The 26578-nt window shown below is 24.3% G+C and overlaps 1 protein-coding gene across 3 annotated transcripts in view; it reads right to left on the bottom strand.

Annotated features, from left to right (window-relative positions):
* The window catches only part of sky (GTPase-activating protein skywalker), a 227131-nt gene that overhangs the window by 136839 nt on the left and 63714 nt on the right, over window positions 1-26578 (bottom strand). For all 3 annotated transcript variants that reach the window (XM_075297197.1, XM_075297193.1, XM_075297196.1), the window contains exon 3: window positions 385-1086. In XM_075297197.1, the coding sequence (XP_075153312.1) occupies window positions 385-532 (148 nt within the window). In that variant the 5' untranslated portion in view covers window positions 533-1086. The remainder of the gene's footprint in view (window positions 1-384; window positions 1087-26578) is intronic.

The following is a 26578-nucleotide window of genomic DNA, read 5'->3' as shown; positions in this document are numbered from 1 at the left end:
ACCCATTAACATTATGACTTCTCTCATATAATTATACAGAACACATTTTGGGACTATTCTATGAATGTGTCTACGCTACTGCAACAGTGGATGATGGGTGGGAAACAAAAAGTATAATACCATCAAAAACATTTTACTTTCCATTGTAGAAGAATTTATTTCATTTGTCATTTGTGCATATATTTATTTGTACGCTCTTCATTTCACATAAACAAATAATTAAGACCGAATGAGAAATGAAAGTGAAATGAAAATGAAAATGAAGAAAATTTTACTTATACACTAAATGTTTGCAAAATTTTATTTCTATAAAAAAATCTATTTTTAATTTTGTTTATGATTAAATTTTATTATATATTTTATTACATTAATTTGATTACTCACCTGTTGACTTTGGTAAATTGTAGAAATCAAGCACCTTTATCTCCGATGTCTCAACATGAGGAGCAAATCCCTCATACAAATCGCTTTCCTCCACAATTCCGCTCAATTTGTCAGCTTGCGCCGAAGCAGAATCCCGACTATAAGGCATGATTCAAACCGTTGATTTCTTTTATTTAAATTATTTGTTTTTGTTGTTTTATATTAACTGGCGTATATATTCTTATAACTAGATATAGATATTTATTTTATAAATAACACACGCGGTAAATCTATTTTTTGCAATTTGTGGTTATATAGCAAAGGAAATTTCTCTTTTCGTGCAATAAAATATTTTTATACTAAATATTAAATAACTCGTTGTATATTTGACTAGATATTCATAAATTTATTAACACAATGGGATTTATGGGTATTTGTTTTGATTTTTTTTTTTTTTTTTTGACTGGCTTATTAGATCATTGATTATTTTGATTTTATGATTCTTTATTTTTTTAATTTAAAATTATTATATATATATTTTTTATTTTCGCAATTTATTTTTATTTATTTAATTTATGGAGATAGAAATACTCCAATTCGATGATGCTTTACTGAATTCATTTCTTTTCACTCAAAGTTCCACGCAAACATTTGCTAAATTTCCAAAAATCATAATGCGGATGTAGAGTCTAATAAATCGCCAAGTGTTGATGCATAGAAGAGCTAAAAGATAAGAAACAAAAACAACATTTATTAAAATTATTAAGTCCATATTTATGCTTATTATAAAGAAAAACATACAGAAACAATTTATTATAAACTAAAATATAAAACAGACATCAGCTATTTATACACCAATAACAAAGTGGTATCGACAACAGAAAGATATATTTTTTCCAAAAATATTTTAGATTTTTTTTTTTTTTCAAAAAATTTCTATAGAAATAAAATTTTTCTAAATTTTCTATAGAAATAAAATTTTTCGAAAATTTTCTATAGGCATAAAATTTTGCAAAAATTTTCTGTGAAAATAAAATTTTGCAAAAATTTTCATAGACATTAGATTTTCCAAAAATTTATTGTGGAAATAAAATATTGCAAAAATTTTCTATAGAAATAAAATTTTGGGAAAAAATGCTATAGAAATAAAACTTTTTAAAATGTTCTATAGAAATTTTGGCAAACTTGTCTGTAGAAATTAAATTTTAGCAAAATTAGCTATAGAAATAAAATTTTGACAAAATTTTCTATAAAAATAAAATTTTGACAAAACTTTCTATAGATATAAAATTTTTCGACAATTTTCTATAGACATAGAATTTTGCAAAAATTTTCTGTGGAAATAAAATTTTGCAAAAATTTTTATAGACATTCAATTTTCCAACAATTTATTGTGGAAATAAAATTTTGCAAAAATTTTCTATAGAAATAAAATTTTGGAAAAAAAATTCTATAGAAATAAAATTTTTCAAAAATGTTCTATAGAAATGTTGGTAAAATTGTCTGTAGAAATTAAAATTTAGCAAAATTAGAAATTAAATTTTAGCATAATAAAGAAATAAAATTTTGACAAAATTTTCTATAGAAATAAAATTTTGACAAATTTTCTATAGAAATAAAACTTTGACAAACTCTTCTATAGAAATAAAATTTCCTATATAAATGAAATTTTGACAAAATTTCGGATAAAAATTAAATTTTGTCAAAATTTCTTATAGTAATAAAGGTTTGACAAAATTGTCTTTAGAAGTGAAATTTTAACAAAATTTATTATGGAAATAAAATTTTGGCAAAATTTTCTATAGAAATGAAATTTTGGACAATTCCCTATAAAAAATAAATTTCGACAAAATTTCCTATAGAAATAAAATTTGGACAAAATTTCCTATAGAAATAAAATTTGGACAAAATTTCCTATGGAAATAAAATTTGGGCAAAATTTCCTATAGAAATAAAATTTGGGCAAATTAAAATTTAGCAAAATTAGAAATTAAATTTTAGCATAATAAAGAAATAAAATTTTGACAAAATTTTCTATAGAAATAAAAATTTTACAAAATTTTCTATAAAAATGAATTACCTATAGAAATGAAATTTTGACTAAATTTCGGATAAAAATTAAATTTTGTCAAAATTTCTTATAGACATAAAGGTTTGGCAAAATTTTTTTAGAATTGAAATTTTAACAAAATTTGTTATAGAAATAGAATTGTGACAAAAATTTTTACAGAAATGAAATTTTGACAAATTTTCCTATAGAAATGAAATTTTGAACAATTGCCTATAAAAATTAAATTTCGACAAAATTTCCTATAAAAATGCATTATTGGCAACATTTCCTATAGAAATGGAATTTTGACAAATTTTCCTATAGAAATGAAATTTTACAAAAAATTTCTATAGAAATAAAATTTTGACAAAATTTTGTATAGAAATAAAATTTGGACAAAATTTCCTATAGAAATTACATTTTGACAAAATTTCCTATAGAAATGAAATTTTAACAAAATTTCCTATAGAACTGAAATTTTGACAAAATTTCGCATAGAAATGCATTTTTGGAAAAATTTCCTATCGAAATGGAATTTTGACAACATTACCTATAGTAATGAAATTTTATAAAAAATTTCTATAGAAATAAAATTTGGCAAAATTTTGTATAGAACAAGAATTTGGAATTTCGAAAAAATTTCGTATAGATATAACATTTTGACAAAATTTCTTAGAGAAATAAAATTTTGACAAAATTTTCTATAGAAATAAAATTTTTCGACAATTTTCTATAGACATAGAATTTTGCAAACATTTTCTGTAGAAATAAAATTTTGCAAAAATTTTCTATAGAAATAAACGTTTGCAAAAAAATTCTAAAGAAATAAAATTTTTCAAATATTTTCTATAGAAATAAAATGTTGGCAAAATTGTCTGTAGAAATTAAATTGTAGCAAAATTGTCTATAGAAATAATATTTCTTGTAGAAATTAAATTTTGGCAAAATTTCCTATAGAAATAAACATTTTAAAAAATTTTCTATAAAAATAAAATTTTGACAAATTTTCTATAGAAATAAAACTTTGACAAACTCTTCTATAGAAATAAAATTTCCTATAGAAATAAAATTTGGGCAAAATTTCCTATAGAAATAAAATTTGGGCAAAATTTCCTATAGAAATGAAATTTTGACAAAATTTCCTATAGAAATGAAGTTTTGACAAAATTTCCTATAGAAGTGAAATTTTGACAAAATTTCCTATAGAAATGAAATTTTGACAAAATTTCCTATAGAAATAAAATTTTGACAAAATTTCCTATAGAAATAAAATTTGGACAAAATTTCCTATAGAAATGTAATTTTGACAAAATTTCCTATAGAAATGAAATATTGACAAAATTTCCTATAGAAATGAAATTTTGACAAAATTTCCTATAGAAATAAAATTTTGACAAAATTTCCTATAGAAATGAAATTTTGACAAAATTTCCTATAGAAATGAAATTTTGACAAAATTTCCTATAGAAATGAAGTTTTGACAAAATTTCCTATAAAAATGAAATTATGACAAAATTTCCTATGGAAATGAAATTTTGACAAAATTTCGGATAAAAATTAATATATAATATATTAATATATAGAAAAGCATTATTGTCAAAATTTCCTATAGAAATGGAATTTTGACAAAATTTCCTATAGAAATTAAATTTTACAAAAAAAATCTATAGAAATAAAATGTTGACAAAATTTTGTATAGAAATAAAATTTTGACAAACATTTCCTATAAAAATGTAATTTTGACAAAATTTCCTATAGAAATGAAATTTTGACAAATTTTCCTATAGAAATGAAATTTTGAATAATTCCCTATAAAAATTAAATTTTGACAAAATTTCCTATAGGAATGCATATTTGCCAAAATTTCCTATAGAAATTAAATTTTACAAAAAATTCTATAGAAATAAAATGTTGACTAAATTTTGTATAGAAATAAAATTTGGACAACATTTCCTATAGAAATGAAATTTTGACAAAATTTCCTATAGAAAAGAAATTTCTACAAATTTCCTATAGAAATGCATTTTTGACAAAATTTCCTATAGAAATGAGATTTTAAGAAAATTTTTGTAATATAGAAGAAAAAACTAAAATTGTTGTGTTTTTTATTTCGAGTGTCTATCGGTATATTTAGTTTGAAAACCACTACCGATATCATATATACACTATCCAAATTCAAAATTGTATAAAAATTTGTTTATAGCAAATATATTGGATCATTTAATGGCATCGGTTATGGCGTTGGTGGTGTTGTAATATTTTATAAATCGCCTCCGGCCTAATGGGCACTTTTGTTGTTCTTGGATAATATTGAAAAATACATTTTTATTTCAACATTTTCTATTTGGCACTTATTGTTTAAGATCTTAAATGTGTACATTTAAATCAAAAGCAACAAATAAACATTTTTGCCCATCCTCATCAATTTTTCCTTCGATAAAATAACAGAAAATTTTCATTTTCGTAGCAGTCAGCCAATGAAAACAAATCATTAGCGTTGATTTTTGTGAAAAAAATCTCGAATTGAAAAAATTTAAATTGATTTTGCCAATTGATATTTCAGAGGTCGTATGGATCGCAATGTAATATATATGAATAATGTTGAGTGATTTTAGATGTTTGAAGGTCGATCGATGAAGATTGATATAATGACCAAGGAATGTTCTATAATGCGAATGAAAATAAATTCATATTCATATGAAAGGGATTTGATTGAAATCAACATATTAAAAAAGCAATTTTTTATCAAAATGTTTGATGTAAGTTGATATAAAATTCTTGCAAAATTGTAATTCTAACGAAAATTTTTGCAAAATTTAATTTCTATAGAAAATTTTATCTAAATTTTATTTCTATAGAAAATTTAGTCGAAATTTTATTTCTATAGAAAATTTTGTCAAAATTTTATTTCTATAGAAAATTTTGTCAAAATTTTATTTCCATAGAAAATTTTGTCAAAATTTTATATCTATAGAAAATTTTGTCAAAACTTTATTTCTATAGAAAATTTTGTCAAAATATGATTTCTATAGAAAATTTTGTCAAAATTTTATTTCTATAGAAGGTTTTGTCAAAATTTTATTTCTATAGAAAATTTTGTCAAAATTTTGTTTCTATAAAAAATTTTATTTCTATAGAAAATTTTGTCAAAATATGATTTCTATAGAAAAATTTGTCTAAATTTTATTTCTATAGAACATTTAGTCGAAATTTTATTTCTATAGAAAATTTTGTCAAAATTTTGTTTCTATAGAAAATTTTATCAAAATTTTATTTCTATAGAAAATTTTGTCAAAATTTTATTTCCATAGAAAATTTTGTCAAAACTTTATTTCTATAGAAAATTTTGTCAAAATATGATTTCTATAGAAAATTTTGTAAAAATTTTATTTCTATAGAAAATTTTGTCAAAATTTTATTCCTATAGAAAATTTTGTCAAAATTTCATTTCTATAGAAAATTTTCTCAAAATTTTAGTTCTATAGAAAATTTTTTCACAATTTTATTTCTATAGAAAATTTTTTCACAATTTTATTTTTATAGAAAATTTTGTCAAAATTTTATTTCTATAGAAGGTTTTGTCAAAATGTTATTTCTATAGAAAATTTTGTCAAAATTTTATTTCTATAGAAAATTTTGTTAAAATTTTGTTTCTATAGAAAATTTTATCAAAATTTTATTTCTATAGAAAATTTTGTCAAAATATGATTTCTATAGAAAATTTTGTCAAAATTTTATTTCTATAGAAGGTTTTGTCAAAATTTTATTTCTATAGAAAATTTTGTCAAAGTTTTGTTTCTATAGAAAATTTTATCAAAATTTTATTTCTATAGAAAATTTTGTCATAATATGATTTCTATAGAAAATTTTGTCAAAATTTTATTTCAATAGAAAATTTTGTCAAAATTTTGTTTCTATAGAAAATGTTATCAAAATTTTATTTCTATAGAAAACTTTGTCAAAATATGATTTCTATATACAATTTTGTCAAAATATGATTTCTATAAAAAATTTTGTCAAAATATGATTTCTATAGAAAATTTTGTCAAAATATGATTTCTATAGAAAATTTTGTCAAAATTTTATTTCTATAGAAGGTTTTGTCAAAATTTTATTTCTATAGAAAATTTTGTCAAAATTTTGTTTCTATAGAAAATTTTTTTTCTATAGAAAATTTTGTCAAAATATGATTTCTATAGAAAATTTTGTCAAAATTTTATTTCTATAGAAAATTTTGTCAAAATTTTATTTCAATAGAAAATTTTGTCAAAATTTTATTTCAATAGAAAATTTTGTCATAATATGATTTCTATAGAAAATTTTGTCAAAATTTTATTTCAATAGAAAATTTTGTCAAAATTTTGTTTCTATAGAAAATGTTATCAAAATTTTATTTCTATAGAAAATTTTGTCAAAATATGATTTCTATATACAATTTTGTCAAAATATGATTTCTATAGAAAATTTTGTCAAAATTTTATTTCAATAGAAAATTTTGTCAAAATTTTGTTTCTATAGAAAATTTTATCAAAATTTTATTTCTATAGAAAATTTTGTCAAAATATGATTTCTATAGAAAATTTTGTCAAAATGTTATTTCTATAGAAGGTTTTGTCAAAATTTTATTTCTATAGAAAATTTTGTCAAAATTTTGTTTCTATAGAAAATTTTATTTCTATAGAAAATTTTGTCAAAATATGATTTCTATAGAAAATTTTGTCAATTTTTTTCTATAGAAGGATTTGTCAAAATTTTATTTCTATAGAAAATGTTGTCAAAATTTTATTTCAATAGAAAATTTTGTCAAAATTTTATTTCAATAGAAAAATTTGTCAAAATTTTGTCAAAATTTTGTTTCTATAGAAAATGTTATCAAAATTTTATTTCTATAGAAAATTTTGTCAAAATATGATTTCTATAAAAAATTTTGTCAAAATATGATTTCTATAGAAAATGTTGTCAAAATTTTATTTCAATAGAAAATTTTGTCAAAATTTTGTTTCTATAGAAAATGTTATCAAAATTTTATTTCTATAGAAAATTTTGTCAAAATATGATTTCTATAAAAAATTTTGTCAAAATATGATTTCTATAGAAAATTTTGTCAAAATTTTATATGTATAGAAAATTTTGTCAAAATATGATTTCTATAGAAAAATTTGTCAAAATTTTGTTTCCATAGAAAATTTTGTCAAAATTTTATTTCCATAGAAAATTTTGTCAAAATTTTATTTCTATAGAAAATTTTGTCAAAATTTTATTTCTATAGAAAATTTTGTAAAAATTTTATTTCTATAAAAAATTTCGTCAAAATTTTATTTCTATAGAAAATTTTGTCAAAATATGATTTCTATAGAAAAATTTGTCAAAATATGATTTCTATAGAAAAATTTGTCAAAATTTTATTTCCATAGAAAATTTTGTCAAAATTTTATATGTATAGAAAATTTTGTCAAAATTTTATTTCCATAGAAAATTTTGTCAAAATTTTATATCTATAGAAAATTTTGTCAAAACTTTATTTCTATAGAAAAATTTGTCAAATATGATTTCTACAGAAAAATTTGTCAAAATATGATTTCTATCGAAAATTTTGTAAAAAATTTATTTCCATTCGTTTTGTTTGTTATTGTTGGCTTCTCTTCAATCGTTATTGTTGTTTTTTTGTTTTTTGATCTCAGCTTAAAGCCATGCATTGACTAAACTACAAGTGTAGCTTAACCAACAGAGGAAAAGTATGCTTGTCAAATTTATTTGGGCAAAGCCTGCAAGATGGTTGGATGTACAGTTGTTTCGGAATTACCACATTCCTCATCAGCATCCTCTACTTGCAGCAAAACTATCAACCAATTATCAGAATAAATTCGGGTAATTCACTCAACCCAACGTGAACTACACTTGAACCTCCCGAGGTTTATAGTTTTGCTGCAAGTAGAGGATGCTGATGAGGAATGTGGTAATTCCGAAACAGCTGTACATCCAACCATCTTGCAGTCTATAGGGCTTTGCCCAAATAAATTTGACAAGCATACTTTTCCTCTGTTGGTTAAGCTACACTTGTAGTTTAGTCAATGCATGGCTTTAAGCTAAGATCAAAAAACAAAAAAACAACAATAAAAATTTATTTCTTTAGAAAATTTTGCCAAAATTTTATTTCTATAGAAAATTTTGTCAAAATTTTATTTCTATAGAAAATTTTCTCGAAATTTTACTTCTATAGAAAATTTTTTCACAATTTTATTTCTATAGAAAATTGTGTCAAAATTGTATTTTATATAGAAAATTTTGTCATAATTTTATTTCTATAGAAAATTTTGTCAAAATTTTATTTCCACAGAAAATTTTGTCAAAATTTTATATCTATAGAAAATTTTGTCAAATTTTTATTTCTATAGAAAATTTTGTCAAAATATGATTTGTATAGAAAAATTTGTCAAAATATGATTTCTACAGAAATTTTGTCAAAATTTTATTTCTATAGAAAATTTTGTCAAAATATGATTTCTATAGAAAAATTTGTCAAAATTTTATTCCCATAGAAAATTTTGTCAAAATTTTATTTCTATAGAAAATTTTGTCAAAATTTTATTTCTATAGAAATTTTTTGAAAAATTTTATTTCTATAGAAAATTTTGTCAAAATTTTATTTCTATAGAAGGTTTTGTCAAAATTTTATTTCTATAGAAAATTTTGTCAAAATTTTATTTCTATAGAAAATTTTGTCAAAATTTTATTTCTATAGAAAATTTTGTCAACATTTTATTTCTATAGAAAATTTTGTAAAAAATTTATTTCTATATAAACTTTTTGAAAAATTTGTTTATGGAAAAGTTTGTCAAAATTTTTTGATAGTTTTGTCAAAATTTTATTTCTGTAGAAAATTTTGTCAAAATTTTATTTCTATAGAAAATTTTGTAAAAATTTTATTTCTATAGAAAATTTTGTCAAAATTTTATTTTTCTTTTATTTCTATAGAAAATTTTGCCAAAATTGTATTTCTAGAGAAAATCTAATTTATTTCTACAGAAAACTTTGTCAACATTTTATAAAAATTTTATTTCTATAGAAAATGTTGTCAAAATTTTTTTCAATTGAAGCTTGTCAACTATTTCTTATAAATCTTTCTCAAATTTTTATTTCTATATAAACTTTGTTCATTATAAAAATATCTCAATATTAAATCAATTAGAAAAATCTATCACAATATTCTCCCAATGCCTCTCAAACTGTTTCCTCCATGCAAGCTAATACAAAAGCAACACAGAACATATCAAACACCAGTCACTAAAACTAAAAAACTTCATTTTTGAAAAGTTCTTAGCTTACACTAAATCAAACTAAATGCTTAAAATGTTTACTAATATCTAAGGGAAACTTAGTTTCGGTTGATACCAAAACTGTATCCCGTAAATTTTCCCTAGTGCAACTACTATATGTATACAAAAGAATCGTTTTTGTATTCCCCATACATTATCAGGAACTAAAATTTCAAATCCATTGCTCATTTCTATAAATCTTTTGTATTCTATAGATTTGAAAATGTTCTGTTAGAAGTCTAAAATTTCAGTATGTTTATTTTAACATTTCATGGAATAGAATTGAATTATGTATGCAAAATAGTGAAAGAAATTTTTGAAAGTCATCATTTATACAAATCCTAAATCATTGCTGTCTTTAAAATATATTACCATGACATGTAACATGCACGAATTTTAGACATTTTCCTTTTAAATCCATTTTTTCTTAAATTTTAATATTTACATTGAACTTTGAATTATTTCCATTTTTCCCCCGGTTGACGTCAACAGCATTATCATGTGGCACGTGTGAATTGAATATTCACATTTATTTAATAAGCATTTGGATGCAATTTCAAAATAGATCCGATTCGGATGATTGAATGTTATTTTAGCATATATCGTCGTTGTCGACATTGTGGCAAATGCTTTATCATTATCCAACGACTACATGATAATTGTTTCATTATTGAAAAGAATTCAAACTGAAATACCGTTTATATTCATATATGAATTAAATATAAATTTAAATTCAAATTAAATTACAATTCTTTATGGTAAATGTATGATGGGATGAATACAAAATTCTTATATAGGGGAGAGTACATTAACATTGGAATCATTGTCAATTATTAAACGGATTTGGCTTAGAACAAAAGGCCCCATGCTGGGAATTCGAGTATTGAGACATTATTATTAAGAAATAATTCTTCAAAGATTTACGAGAATTAGCAAATTAAAATACGCATCATTTTACTCAAATGTACACAAACAACATGTATGATGATGACAGAAAAACCAATAAAAAAAAACAATTTTATTTGAAATAAAATTTGGTAAAAAATTTCTAGGAAATAAACTTTTGTAAACAATTTTCTATACAAATAAAATGTTGTAAAAAATTGTCTACAAAAATAAAATTTTGTAAAAATTTTGTATAGAAATAAACTTTTATAAAAAATTTTCTACAAAAATAAAATCTTGCAAAAATTTTCTATAGAAATAAAATCTTGCAAAAATTTTCTATAGAAATAAAATTTTGCAAAAAAAAATCTATAAAAATAAAATGTTTTAAAAAATTTTATATAAAAATACAATTTTGCAAAAATTTGCTATTGAAATAAAATTCTGGAAAATTTTTCTTTAGAATACAAGTTTGCAAAAATTTAGTATTGAAACAAAATTAAAAAAAAAAAAAACTTTGAATTGAAATAAAATTATGCAAAAATGTTTATAGAAATAAAATTTTGCAAAAATTTTCTGTAGAAATAAAATTTTGCAAAATTTTTGTTTATTTATTTCTATTTACAATCATGATAAATTAAAAAAAAAAACAAAAAATATAGGTTCTAACAACAATAGGTTTTTGTTTTTTTATACAAATAACACCTTTCTATGGAAATAAAATTTTGCAAAAAAAATCATAGAAATAGAATTTTGTAAAAAAAAAATTATAGAAATATAGTTTTGCATAATAAAAAAAAAATTACATAAATAAAATTTTGCATAAAGCAATTTCCATAGAAATAACAGTTAACACTTTCTATGAAAATAAAATTGTGTAGAAAAAATCATAGAAATAAAATTTTGTAAAAAATTTCTGTGGAAATAAAATTTTGCATAAAAAAATTTCCATAGAAATAAAATTTTGTAAAAACTTTCTATGAGAATAAAATTTTATAAAGAAAATTCTATAGAAATAAAATTTTGCAAAAAATTTCTATGGAAATACAATTTTGACAAAATTTTCTATACAAATAAAATTTTGGCAAAACTTTCTATAGAAATAAAATCTTGCAAAAATTTTCGATAGAAATAAAATCTTGCAAAATTTTTCGATAGAAGTAAAACTTTGACAAAATATTCTATAGAAATAAAAATTGACAAACACTTCCAATAGAAATAAATTTTTGACAAAATTTTCTATAGAAATAAAATGTTGACAAAATTTTCTCCAGAAATAAAGTTTTGACAAAATTTTCTATAGAAATAAATATTTAACAAAATTTTCTATAGAAATAAAATTTTAACAACATTTTCTATGGACATACAATTTTGCAAAAAAAATCTACAGAAATAAAAATTTACAAACATTTTCCATAGAAATAAAATTTTGACAAAATTTTCTATAGAAATAAAATTTTAACAAAATTTTCTATAGAAATAAAATGTTAACAAAATTTTCTATAGAAATAATATTTTAACAAAATTTTCTATAGAAATAAAATTTTGCAAAAAAATTCTACAGAAATAAAAATTGACAAACATTTTCTATAGAAATAAAAATTAGACAAAATTTTCTATAGAAATAAAATTTTGACAAAATTTTCGATAAAAATAAAATTTTAACAAAATTTTCTATAGAAATAAAATTTTAACAAAATTTTCTATAGAAATAAAAATTGACAAACATTTCCTATAGAAATAAAATTTAGACAAAATTTTCTATAGAAATAGAATTTTGACAAAATTTTCTATAAAAATAAAATTTTGACAAACTTTTCTATAGAAATACAATTTTGACAAAATTTTCTTTAGAAATAAAATTTTGGAAAAACTTTCTATAGAAATAAACTTTTGCAAAAATTTTCGATAGAAATAAAATTTTGCAAAATTTTTCGATAGAAGTAAAACTTTCACAAAATTTTCTATAGAAATAAAAATTGACAAACACTTCCAATAGAAATAAAATTTTGACAAAATTTTCTCCAGATAGAAGTAAAACTTTGACAAAACTTTCTATATAAATAAAAATTGACAAACACTTCCAATAGAAATAAATTTTTGACAAAATTTTCTATAGAAATAAAATTTTAACAAACTTTTCTATAGAAATACAATTTTAACAAAATTTTCTAGAGAAATAAAATTTTGCCAAAATTTTCTAGAGAAATAAAATGTTGACAAAATTTTCTCTAGAAATAAAATTTTAACAAAATTTTCTCTAGAAATAAAATTTTAACAAAATTTTCTCTAGAAATAAAATTTTAACAAAATTTTCTATAGAAATAAAATTTTGACAAAATGTTCTATAAAAATAAAATTTTGACAAACTTTTCTATAGAAATAAAATTTTGCCAAAATTTTCTAGAGAAATAAAATGTTGACAAAATTTTCTATAGAAATAAAATTTTAACAAAATTTTCTATAGAAATAAATTTTTGCAAAAAAAAAATCTACAGAAATAAAAATTGGCAAACATTTTCTATAGAAACAAAAATTTTGTCAAACTTTTCTATAGAAATAAAATTTTGACAAAATTTTCTAGAGAAATAAAAAGTTGACAAAATTTTCTATAGAACTAACATTTTGACAAAATTTTCTTTAAAAATAAAATTTTGACAAAATTTTCTTTAAAAATAAAATTTTGCAAAAATTTTCAATAGAAAAAATGAAATAAAAGTTTTATAGAAATAAACTTTTGTCAATAATTTTCTTTAGAAATAAAATTTTACAAAAATGTCCTATAGATTTTTATAAATTTTCTAAATTTTACACAGGGTCGCACTGAGCAAATATTTGACAGAATTCGAAAAAGAATCCGTCGCCACAGCCAAACCAGCAAACATTTCATATTTTTCATTTCACAGTTCATATTGGATATATACTATCTTAGACCCCCCCAGAAAAATTTTAGCCCCCCCAGAATTTGAAAACCTATTTACGATTTTCCATTTTTATAAAAAATAAACAATCCCAGCCAAAAAAGCGTCGCCAAAAACGTAATGAAAATGATCTTTTTGGATCCGGAAGTGGTGCAAAATTGGGCTTGTCATAGGACGGAAGTCCTCCATTTCAACAGCCGTTGCACTGAATTTGCATCACTTCTTTAGGTGTGATCCGAATTCAATGTTTTGAATGTAAATTAAAAAATTCTGTTATATTTTGTCAAATAAATAATTTTTATAATTTTTAATGGATTCTAATGCTTGTCGGAAACGTTTGACCTCAAATATTTTCAAAAATTCACAAGTTTTTCAGATTGGATTTAGATTTTTTTCGACAAAATTTAAATTATTTGTACCATTTTATGAATTCTTACTTCGTTTTTAAGGCATTTGAAACAAAAAAGTTAAATTTCCCATTAAAAGTATGAAAAAACCAAGTTAAAAAAATTTAATTTAAAGAACTTCCTGAGTAGTTAAAATAAAGAACATCATTGGGAGTACATTGGGAGTACTTCCAAATTTTTTTTGCTGGGAAATGTGTGGAACTACTTTTAGTTGCTTTATTTTAAATTAACTTTCGAGTTATTTTGATGTCTAATTTTTTTATTCATTTTTATGAAATAAAACATTAATTGAAATATAAATAAATGAAATATAAATTTTTAGCTAGGGGGGCTATAGCCCCCCCCCTAGGAAAATTGCCTAGCTACGCTAATGACTATCATGGTACGGATATTTTCAAAAAACCTTATTCAGATATTGGGAAAATGGTTTTGGAAAAATTGTTGACATTCATTTTGGTCAAATATTTGCCCAGTGTAACCATAGCCTTAGTTTAAGTAACTGATGTTTGATATGTTACGTGTGACTTTTGTATTAGCCCGCATTGAGAAAACAGTTTGAGAGGTATTGGGAAATTACTCTGTTCTCCCAAACCGGTGTTGTGTTGGTTTTCAACTGTTCTTTAATGTTGATGTGTTGCTTTTGTATTATTAGCTTGAATCAGGAAGCTAGTTTGAGAGGATTTGGGAACAGAAAATTGATATAGATTTCTGTCATTCATTTAACATTAATATTCTCAAAATTTCTCTCAAACTGTTTTTATCATCCCATAGCAATAAAACGATTTATTTTGGATGGCTATGTAATTAGATGTTTTAGATGTTAGAATGATCGCAATGAAATAGAGATATTAGTAAATATTCGGCTATTTATTCTACTTTGTACTGATACCCTATCCTCTGTTGTTATTTTGATTTATTAATTTAATTTTTTTTTTTTCATTTTGGAACATCTTTTCTTCATCATTTAATGGACGTGTACATCTATCGACTTTCATTTCCCATGGCATCTTTAATTGTTATGCTTTCACAAAGACCATTTAAAATGTCAACCTTTCGATAACATTTTATTAATTGATTTGCACAATTTTCCATATTGAATTTGTCATAATTCAATTATGATATTTGACTTAAGAGGGCGATGACGGGGACATACACAAAAAAAAAACAGAAATAGTTGACGTGATCTATGTATGTACATAGGAGAACCCTGCCGGCTAGTCTACTTATATGGTTATTAATTAATTTATGGCTAACTCAACAACAAATCATTGAATTGTTATCAATGAAGGAACCCAACGAACCAACCAGAACCAAATGAACGAACCTTCCTAAAAATAAACCCCTAATAAATGTCTCAATAATTTATATGGGGTAGTAGAAAACCGTAGTTGACAATTTTTTGCTAAGATTGTTATATTTAGCAGGTATTATAAAAACGTCATAAATGAGAAATACAAAAAAAATACTATTTCACTGACTGATTGACAAAATTGATGAATGATGAATATATTCTTGCTAATTGGTGAGTCACTGGAGGAAACTACTGTTCAACCACAAACACAACCAACAAAGTGTTGTAAATAAACAAATACTATTATTCTAGGTCAGTCAGTCAATGACTTTTTGTATGAATTTTATTTTTTTTTTCAATAAATGTTAGTAAATAGTTTGTTTTCGTGAGAAAAAGGTTAATTTTTAAACAAAACTAACATAACTATGTTAAGAAAATATCATCTAATGTGTAAGAACAATCCAACAGAGCTACTATATTCAGTTGGATGAATATAGAAGAAAGACGATTTAATAAATTGGAGTACTATCTACAGTGGAGCTGATATGCATTGCCACAAAAATTCAGGTTTCTATAATTTCTAATCCGTTTATCTGCCAGCTGACGGATTTATTTCAGGATCATTTTATTATTTACAGGCTTACAAGAGCGTTTTGATCTATTACATTCATATTGAAATTCAAGCGTGATAGTTTTATATTTGACTGGCAAACCCACAAGTGGCTATCGTTAGAGTCACTCTCCAACATTAAAAAGTGAATAGATATTTGTTTCTAGTGTCATTGCTCATTACCGTGAAACCAAATAATGGACTAAAGGCCAGAAATGATCCGAAAAGTTAAGGCCAGATTTGATCGAACTCCACGCCGCAACATATACACGGTTACAACTCCTGCTAAAACTAAACTACCAAAATTTGAAGAATAATTTCCCAAAAATCTACAAAATTAAAACAAGATTTTATTTTCAAGTTTTTGATCAACATATGTTGATTAGTATAAAACAAATGTTTTTTCTTTGACATAAATGTTTTATAAATGTTTAATATAATTTAGAGGTTCATTTCAATATAAATCCCAGCAAAAAAGCGTCGCCAAAAAAGTAATGAAAATGTTCTTTTTGGATCCGGAAGTGATGCAAAATTGACGCAGAAGCGATGAATTTAACATGGGCTTGTCATAGGACGGAAGTCCTCCATTTCAACAGCCAGTGCACTGAATTTGCATCCCTTCTTTAGGTGTGATCCGAATTCAATATTTTGGATGTAAATTCAAAAAAGTTTATGATATTTTGTCCAATAATTTTTAAAATTTTTAATAATTTTTAATGGATTCTAAGGCTTGTTTGAAACGTTTGACCTCAAACATTTTCAAAAATTCAAAATTTCTTCAGATTGGATTTATCACTTTGTTCGACAAAATTTAAATAATTTGTACCATTTTATGAATTCTTAAACTGTTTTTAACCAATTTGAAACTAAAAAAGTTCAAATTACCCATTAAAAGTATGAAAACCCCAAGTTGTAAAAAATTGAATTAAAAGAACTTTATTTTACATTATTTTAACTACCCAGTTAAAATCATTGGGAGTGCATCTTCTGGAAGTGCTTTTAAAGTTGTGCCTTTGGAAGAACTTCCAAATTTTTTTGCTGGATTATTATGATCTCTCTTATTAGCGAAAAATTTTTTGGGTATATAAATATCTCTTCAATTGTAAATGTGTGGAAGTTAAAATGTTTTGTCAAACTTTAATCTATATAGAGAATTTTGTTAGCATTTATTTCTATAAAAAAATTTTAAATTTTTTATTTCTATAGAATTTTTTTTTTTTTTTAATTGTATTTCAATAAAAATTTTTTCAAAACTTTATTCCCATAACATTTTTTTTCAAAATTTTATTTCTATTGAAAATTTTGTCAAAATGCTATTTCTATAGAAAATGTTGTCATACTTTTATTTCAATAGAAAATTTTTCAAAATTTTATTTCTATAAAAAATTTTGCAAAATTCTTTTCTTTTCCTCTGTTGGTTAAGCTACACTTGCAGTTTAGTCAATGTATGGTTTTAAGCTGCAATAAAAACAACAACAAAATTTTATCTCTTTAGAAAATTTCTGCAAAATTTTATTTCTATAGATTTTTTTTTTCAAAATTTTATTTTCATAAACAAATTTTTTAAAGTTTTGTTCCCATATAAAATTTTATTTCTATATGTTGGGATATTTTCTCATAATTTTATTTCGATAAAAAAAATTTGTCAAAATTTTATTTCTCTAGAAAATTTTGTAAAAATATTATATCTATAGAAAAATTTGTCACAATTTTATTTGTATAGAAAATTTTGTCAAAATTTTATTTGTATAGAAATAAGATTTTGTCAAATTTTTATTTGTACAGAAAATTTTGTCAAAATTTAATTTGTATAGAAAATTTTGTCAAAATTTTATTTCTATAAAAAATTTTGTAAAAATTTTATTTCTATAGAAAATTTTTGCACAATTTTATTTCTATAGATTTCTTTTTTTTCAAAATTTTATTTCCATAAAAAAATTTTTTAAAGTTCTGTTCCCATACAAAATTGTATTTCTATAGAAAATTTTATTTCATTTCTTTAGCAAATTTTGTCAAAGTTTTTTCTCTATAGAATATTTTCTCAAAATTTTATTTCGATAAAAAAATTGTAAACATTTTATTTCTATAGAAATAAATTTTTGTCAACATTTTATTTGTATAGAAAATTTTGTTATATTTTATGTTAGCCTGATACCGAAACAGGCAATTGACGTCCAAATGCATTATATCTAATTATACAATTATTTTTCGAGCTTTATGGACAGATATAGATTAAGGAACATGGTTAATAGAGCCATTGAAAAGAAAACGCCAGATACAAATCTATACACGCCTGGACTGTACATGTTTCGGTTCGGGCGAATGAACCTTTCCACAATTTTGTCAACATTTTATTTGTATAGAAAATTTTATTTCTGTAGAAATAAAATTTAGTCAAAATTTTATTTGTATAGAAAATTCTGTCAAAATTTTACTTCTATAGAAAATTATGTCAAAAATGCATGTCTATAGAAAATTTTGTAAAAATGTTATTTATATAGAAAATTTTATTTGTATGGAAAAGTTTGTCAAAATTTTATTTGTATAGAAAATTTTCATCAAAAATTTTTTTTTTTCTATAAAATTTTTTTTTCAATATTTTTTTTCTATACAAATTTTGTCAAAATTTTATTTTTTGGAAAATTTTGTCGAAATTTTATTTCTTAGGAAAATTTTATTTCTATCGAAAACTTTGTCAAAAATGTATTTCTATCGAAAATTTTGTCAAAATTTTATTTCTATAGAAAATTTTGTCAAAATTTTATTTCTATAGAAAATTTTGTTTCTATAGATAATTTTGACAACATTTGATTTCTATAGAAAATTTTCATCAAAAAAAAATTTTTTTTTTTTTATAAATTTTTTTTTTCAATATTTTATTTCTATACAAATTTTTGTCAAAATTTTATTTTTTGGAAAATTTTGTCGAATTTTTATTTCTTTGGAAAATTTCGTCAAAATTTTATTTCTATCGAAAACTTTGTCAAAAATGTATTTCTATCGAAAATTTTATCAAAATTTTGTTTCTATAGAAAATTTTGTCAAAATTTTGTTTTTATATATAATTTTGACAAAATTTTATTTCTATAGAAAATTTTCATCGAAAAATTTTTTTTTCCATAAAAAATTTTTTCAATATTATTTCTATACAAATTTTTGTCAAAATTTTATTTTTTGGAAAATTTTGTCGAAATTTTATTTCTTTGGAAAATTGTATTTCTTTGGAAAATTTCGTTAAAATTTTATTTCTATAGAACATTATGTCAAAATTTTATTTCTATAGAAAATTTTGACAAAATTTTATTTCTACAGAAAATTTTGTTTCATTACATAACAACCACCCTGTGCATATCTATTTATTTTACGGTTATACCTAAACTCTATTTATACCCTGCTCCACACTGTGGAACAGGATATTATAAGTTAGTGCATATGTTTGCAACACCCAGAAGGAGACGAGATAGACACATGGTGTCTTTGGCAAAAATGCTCAGGATGGGCTCTTGAGTCGATATAGCGATGTCCGTCTGTCCGTCTGTCCGTGAACACATTTTTGTAATCAAAGTCTAGGTCGCAGTTTTAGTCCAATCGACTTCAAATTTGGCACAAGTTTGTGTTTTGGCTCAGAATAGATCCCTATTGATTTTGGAAGAAATCGGTTCAGATTTAGATATAGCTCCCATATATATATTTCGCCCGATATGGACTTATATGACCCCAGAAGCCAGAGTTTTACCTTAATTTACTTAAAATTTTGCACAAGAAGAACAATTAGTACTATAGTCAAGTGTGCTAAATTTTATTATAATGTGTTCAGATTTAGATATAGCTCCCATATATATCTTTCGCCCGATATGGACTAATACGGTCCCAGAAGCCAGAGTTTTACCCCAATTTGGTTGAAATTGTGCATAGGGAGTAGAATTAGCATTGTAGCTATGCGTGCCAAATTTTTTTGAAATCGGTTCAGATTTAGATATAGCTCCCATATATAGCTTTCGCCCGATTTACACTCATATGACCACAGAGGCTAATTTTTTGCTCCGATTTAGTTGAAATTTTGCACAGGGAGTAGAATTAACATTGTAGCTATGCGTGCCAAATTTGATTGAAATCGGTTCAGATTTATATATATCTCCCATATATAGCTTTCGCCCGATTTACACTCATATGACCACAGAGGCCAATTTTTAACTCCGATTTAGTTGAAATTTTGCACAGGGAGTAGAATTAGTATTGTTGCTATGCGTGCCAAATTTGGTTGAAATCGGTTCAGATTTAGATACAGCTCCCATATATATGTTTTTCTGATTTCGACAAAAATGGTCAAAATACCAACATTTTCCTTGTAAAATCGCCACTGCTTAGTCGAAATGTTGTAAAAATGACTCTAATTTTCCTAAACTTCTTATACATATATATCGAGCGATAAATCATAAATAAACTTTTTCGAAGTTTCCTTAAAATTGCTTCAGATTTAAACGTTTCCCATATTTTTTTACTAACATTGTGTTCCACCCTAGTGCATTAGCCGACTTAAATTTTGAGTCTATAGATTTTGTAGAAGTCTATTAAATTCTTCCAGATCGAGTGATATTTAAATGTATGTATTTGGGACAAACCTTTATATATAGCCCCCAACACATTTGACGGATGTGATATGGTATCGAAAATTTAGATCTACAAAGTGGTGCAGGGTATAATATAGTCGGCACCGCCCGATTTTAGACTTTCCTTACTTGTTTTATATTATATTTATATTGTTTTATTATTTATATACACTTGAATGTATCATATCTTGAATTAAATAAATCTGACACTTCATCTTTTGTAACACTAATGCCGTTTATTCAAAATTCACAAACGAGCCCATCATTGTTCGATTATCAAACCATTCAATAAATCAAAATGTCGCACAAAAGGAAGACAGTCGACATTTGATGTCACGTCATGACACTTTCATTTGATTCAGAGATAAAGAGAGTATACGGACATCTATTTCATTTCGAAAAAAGCCATATTGTAAAACAATTTTTGTGAATAAACAAACAAACAAAACACAGTTGTGGATATAGGTTAAGTGTTTTATGATTATTGGATAATAGACGATAAATTCTATCATCGAAAAGACTTTCAACACATTGAAAATGGAATAAGAGAACAAAAAAAACTAAATTCAATTTGTGAAAGTGAAATTGGCAGGATATTCAACACAAAACGAAAAGAGAGAAAAAATTACATTAACCCCCATTTTCATAAAGCTCCGTTAGTGTTCCGTTAACTAACCAACTTTTAAACCGTATTATGGACGAAGCTGTCATCTCTCATATATATTCCATATGCCAGTTAGGAACTTAACTGACGAAAATTTTTCAGTTAAAGTTAACTGGAGAGAAGATATTTGCAATTTACTTTCTGTTAACTGACAGTTAAAGCCTAACGGAGCTACATGAAAATGGCCGTAAATTCGATTTAAAATTAATTTTGATTTAATACTAATTTTGTGAATTTGAATAAAATTAAGTGAAATTGTATTTAATATAGTAACTAAAGTAAATTTAATAAAGACTCCTCAATTTCAGGACATTCAGTATGAAACGGAATGACGGAACAAATAAATTAAATTTGATTTAAAATTAATTTTGATTTAAAATTAAGTGAAATTGTATTTACAAAAGTAACGGAAGTAAATTTAAAATCAATCATCAATTTCCTTTATACATTAATTTTATTTCACTCTAATTCTTATTTTGCATTTACACAGTTATGTTAACTTGTTTGTAATGTAAAATTGCATTTACCAGAGATCATTCATGTTAAGTACTCATTAGAATGTTGTGTTGTCCATAGCTATGCTAGTGATCATTTGCCGTAACTTAAATATTAACTCTCCTGCTCTCATTAGTTTTATGTTAACACGCTTATGGTACTCGATATATAAGCAAGGTTGACACTCGGGACAAAAATAGACAACCAAAATTTGAAGTAACTGTTACCAAAAAAAAACCTTATTTTGCAGCTTTTGATCCAATTTTAGTGAATATTATGAACAAAATGTTTATTCGAAAGAAATGATTCATTGTTTTATTTTAGAAGTTTATTTATTATTTTATGATCACGTCTAATAGCGAAAATTTGGGTGTAGAAATATCCCTTGAGTTAAAATGGAAATTTTATCAACATTTTAATTGTACAGAACTTTTGGTCAATATTTTATTTCTAGAGAAAATGTTGTCAAAATTTTATTTCTATAGAAAATTTTGTAAAAAAATTTTTTCTATAGACAACTTTTTCAAAAGTTTGTCAAAACTTTATTTCCATAGAAAACATTTTGAAAATTTTATTTTTATAGAAAATTTTTGCAAAATTTTATTTCTATAGAAAATGTTGTCAAAATTTTATTTTTATAGAAAATGTTTGCAAAATTTTATTTCTATAGAAAATTTTGTCAAAATTTTATTTCTATAGAAAATTTTGTCAAAATTTTATTTCTATAGAAAATTTTGTCAAAATTTTATTTCTATAGAAAATTTTGTCAAAATTTTATTTCTATAAAAAATTTTGTCAACATTTTATTTCTATAGAAACTTTTGTCAAATTTTTATTTCTATAGAAAATTTAACCAACATTTTATTTCTATAGAAAATTTTGTCAAAATTTTATTTATATATAAAATTTTGTCAAAATTTTATTTCTATACAAAAATTTTGTCAAAATTTTATTTCTATGGAAAATTTTGACAAAATTTTATTTCTATAGAAAATTTTGTCAAAATTTTATTTGTATAGAAAATTTTGTCAAAATTTTATTTCTATAGAAAATTTTGTAAAAATGTTATTTCTATAGAAAATTTTGTGAAAACTTTATTTCCATAGAAAATTTTGTCCAAATTTTATTTCTATAGAAAATTTAGTCAAAATTTTATTTCTATAGAAAATTTTGTCAAAATTTTATTTCTATAGAAAATTTTGTCAAAATTTTATTTCTATAGAAAATTTTGTCAAAATTGTATTTCTATAGAAATTTTTGCCAAAATTTTATGTCTATAGAAAATTTTGTCAAAATTTTATTTCTATAGAATAATGTTGTCAAAATTTTATTTCAATAGAAAATGTTGTCAAAATTTTATTTCTATAGAAAATTTTTTCAAAATTGTATTTCTATAGAAATTTTTGCTAGTTTTATTCCTATTAAAAATTTTGTCAAAATTTTATTTTTTCTATGAATTTCAAATATTTATATTCAAATATAATGGTCGGCGTACTCTCTCATGGAATATATACCTAAAAATGTACATAGACACAGGTCGTTTGATCAGGCTGTGCCATATATTTCGATATATATATGTCCCCATATCATATTTGGTTAATGAGCTATTTTTTTCGATATATCAAAGAACGTGCGAAATGGTCATTTTTACTGTGCCTTGCCAGAAAATAGCCAACCATAATGACCACCAGTTGATTCATTCATTCGGTTTATCATAGATTCTCGTCATCGACATCTGGTCTCATACTCACGTACTACTGCTAAAGATTGCATGCGAATAAATTTGCTAAGAGGCTACGCCACCGCCACTTCCTCTAAACGTTTTGTCTTGGAAAAAGCCAGACGTTATTATTAAGTCTAACGAAAATTTCCAAAACAAAAACACACCTGTGAATATTCTTTAGTTTTTCTTTTTTTTTGCCAAAATGAATTGCCTTACAATGTGTAAAGGTATGGTTATAAATTATCACAAATTTTGGTGATATTTACAAAAAAAAGTTGAATTGCCATTTATAACTGGAGTAGCATTTGTAAAATGTGGATTTAACAAAAATTATGTCTATAGCATGATCTGAAACATATGTGGTAGCTTAAATTATTCGAGTTCTCAGATAGCTTGTGTAAAGACTTGTCTTTAGATTACTTTAATATGACATTAACCTGCCATGTTCAATTTACAAAAGTTTTATTCTTAATATGCTTATGGGGTGAGGAGAAATAAGGAAACGAGAAATTTTTGATACAGGACAATTTTAAAAAAGTTTGTAGCACACTGAGGGACCAAGAAAAATCAGACCAGTGATTAAAGATGACTGTACCGTGTCAATAACTGGTGAACGGTCGATCTTGGTTTCGTGAACATCTGTTCACGATTTGGCAGCTTCGTTTTTCTATTGTTATAGGGAGCTCTCTAAAATACCTAACCTAACCTAACCTTGTGTTTGGACGCCCATAGGCGAGAAACAATGAACGTTTGGTAATGATGTGTGGTGAACGCCCATTCTTGGTTTCGTGAACAGCTACTCACGATTTGCCAGCGTCGTTTTTCTAAAATATCATACTCGACACAAATGTATCTGAACTATATATGTCCGGTCATGTACGTCCATACGCGAAACGATGAAAACTGTATTTGGTAATCGGTCGTTCTTGTTTTCGTGAACATTTATTCACGATTTGGCAGCGTAGGAAGTACTCTAAAATATCTTAATGGACCAGATGGGGCCCACCTCTATATATATGGCCATGAACGCCGATACTCTTAAAGAAAAAAACCTTTGGTGTTAGTATTTAATGAACGACCCATTCTTGGTTTCGTGAACATCTGTTCACGATTTTGTAGCGTAGTTTTTCTATTGGCGTAGAAAGTACTCTAAAATCTTATACGTGACTCAGATGTGGCTCACCTCTTTTTGTCTGGTGATGGACATCTTTATGCGAAACAATGGACATTCGGTGTTGATAGTTATGTGATGAACGGCAAATCTCGGTTTCGTGGACAATTGTTCACGATTTTGTAACATCGTTTTGCTGTCGATACAGGGAGTACTTTCAAATCTCATACACGCCACAGACGTTGCTCAAAAATATGGGTCTGTTTATGAGCCCCCATATGTCATACTCGAAAGACATGTGGAACAAATCTAGGTGTCGGATCATGAACACCTGTTCTTAGTCTCGTGAACAACTGTTCATAATTTTGCAACGAAGTTTTTTTTTTGTATTTGTGTGTGGAGTACTATGAAATTGCATATGCGTTCATACGCGAAACAATGAACATCCGTTGCGGATATGTGGTAAACGGTCATTCTGAGTTTTGTGAACATATGTTCACGATTTTTTGTTTGTTTTGAAATTCGGACTATTATGTTGCACCTTTAGTAGTTTTCAAGTCTTCTTACTGTTTGGGTCCTCCCACAATTTTTCACAACCTCTGGCATTCGAGGTTTTTTCATAGAATTTTGTATCCATTCTTTTATAATTTTCTCTACTTCCCCTCTTAAAACTACCAAATAACCAATTCGCTTTTATGATGTTGCGATCACGTACTGCAATGCATAAAATTCCTTATGCATTTTCAAGTCTTCTTACTGTTTGGGTCCTCCCATAATTTTTCACAACCTCTAGCATTCGAGCTTTTTTCATACAATTTTTTTATCCATTTTCTTATAATTTTCCCTACCTCCCCTCTTAAAACTACCAAATAACCAATTCGCTTTTATGGTGTTGCGATCACGTAGTGCAATGCATAAAATTCCTTATGAATTTTCAAGTCTTCTTACTGTTTGGGTCCTCCCATCATTTTTCACAACCTCTAGCATTCGAGCTTTTTTCATACAATTTTTTATCCATTTTCTTATAATTTTCCCTACCTCCCCTCGTAAAACTACCAAATAACCAATTCGCTTTTATGGTGTTGCGATCACGTAGTGCAATGCATAAAATTCCTTATGAATTTGAGTGCATTTTAAATGTCATCGTAAAAGACTTTTAACAGACATAATTGGAGTGTACAGGCCACCAGAACAATCAGCAGCGCCACCACCTCCCAGTATGGTACAAAATACCAGAACACAAAAAAAATATGGTGGCCAAAATTTTGTGTGATTTTTGGTGATGACCGGCACTCAACTGCTCAGAATGAATCGTTCATGATTTTTTGTAAATGTGTTTGTGACAAAGACAAACTGCATTTTAATATAAATAAATTATGATAAATGTAATGTCATGATTGATTTAGTCCACTTGTAAATGGGTGAAGAAAAACAATGAAAACGAAATTACGACCACACGGACGAAAAAGACTGTTTTTTATATGGTTGGGTGTAAAAATTATATGTTTGAAACTCACATTTTTTAACGCAATATTTTTAAGTGCAAGCATATAATGTTCATAAACTAGCAAAACATGTTTGGGAAATATATGTCAATAAGTTAGAACATATTATGTTTGGGTCATCAAATGTTTGTAAATATAATATGCTTAGATGCAAACATATATTAATTTGGAAATAGTCTATAAACATATATGTGTTTAGAAAGAGAGACATAGGGAGTTTGCTGCAAGCAAAAGAATGGAAGTAACGAATTGTCGCCCTAAAAATATATCCACACAAAGAAAATTTCATTAAAATTTTTTACTACTAGTGTATGCCCTAAGGTGAAACATAATATGTTTGAACAATACAAACAATATTTTGTTTGCACCAATCTTGAAAATATATATGCATGAAGCAAAATGTGTTTGGGGGGTATATGTTACAGAAGCGATTTTTTTGAGGGTGCATTAGCAATTTGGCAAATATTTTATTTTAGCGTCAATAATAACATACTTTTGTAGCAACCATATTTTTTAACGGCGTACAGAATTTGTTCACCGTAACAGTGGTATTATAAGTTATAAGTTAGTACATATATTTCATCCATAAGGAGACGAGATAGATACATGGTGTCTTTGGCAATAATG

Source organism: Haematobia irritans, chromosome 2 (assembly GCF_050003625.1).
Source record: "Haematobia irritans isolate KBUSLIRL chromosome 2, ASM5000362v1, whole genome shotgun sequence".
NCBI classification, from domain to species: Eukaryota; Metazoa; Arthropoda; class Insecta; order Diptera; family Muscidae; genus Haematobia; species Haematobia irritans.
This window is presented reverse-complemented; position numbering and strand designations above follow the sequence as displayed.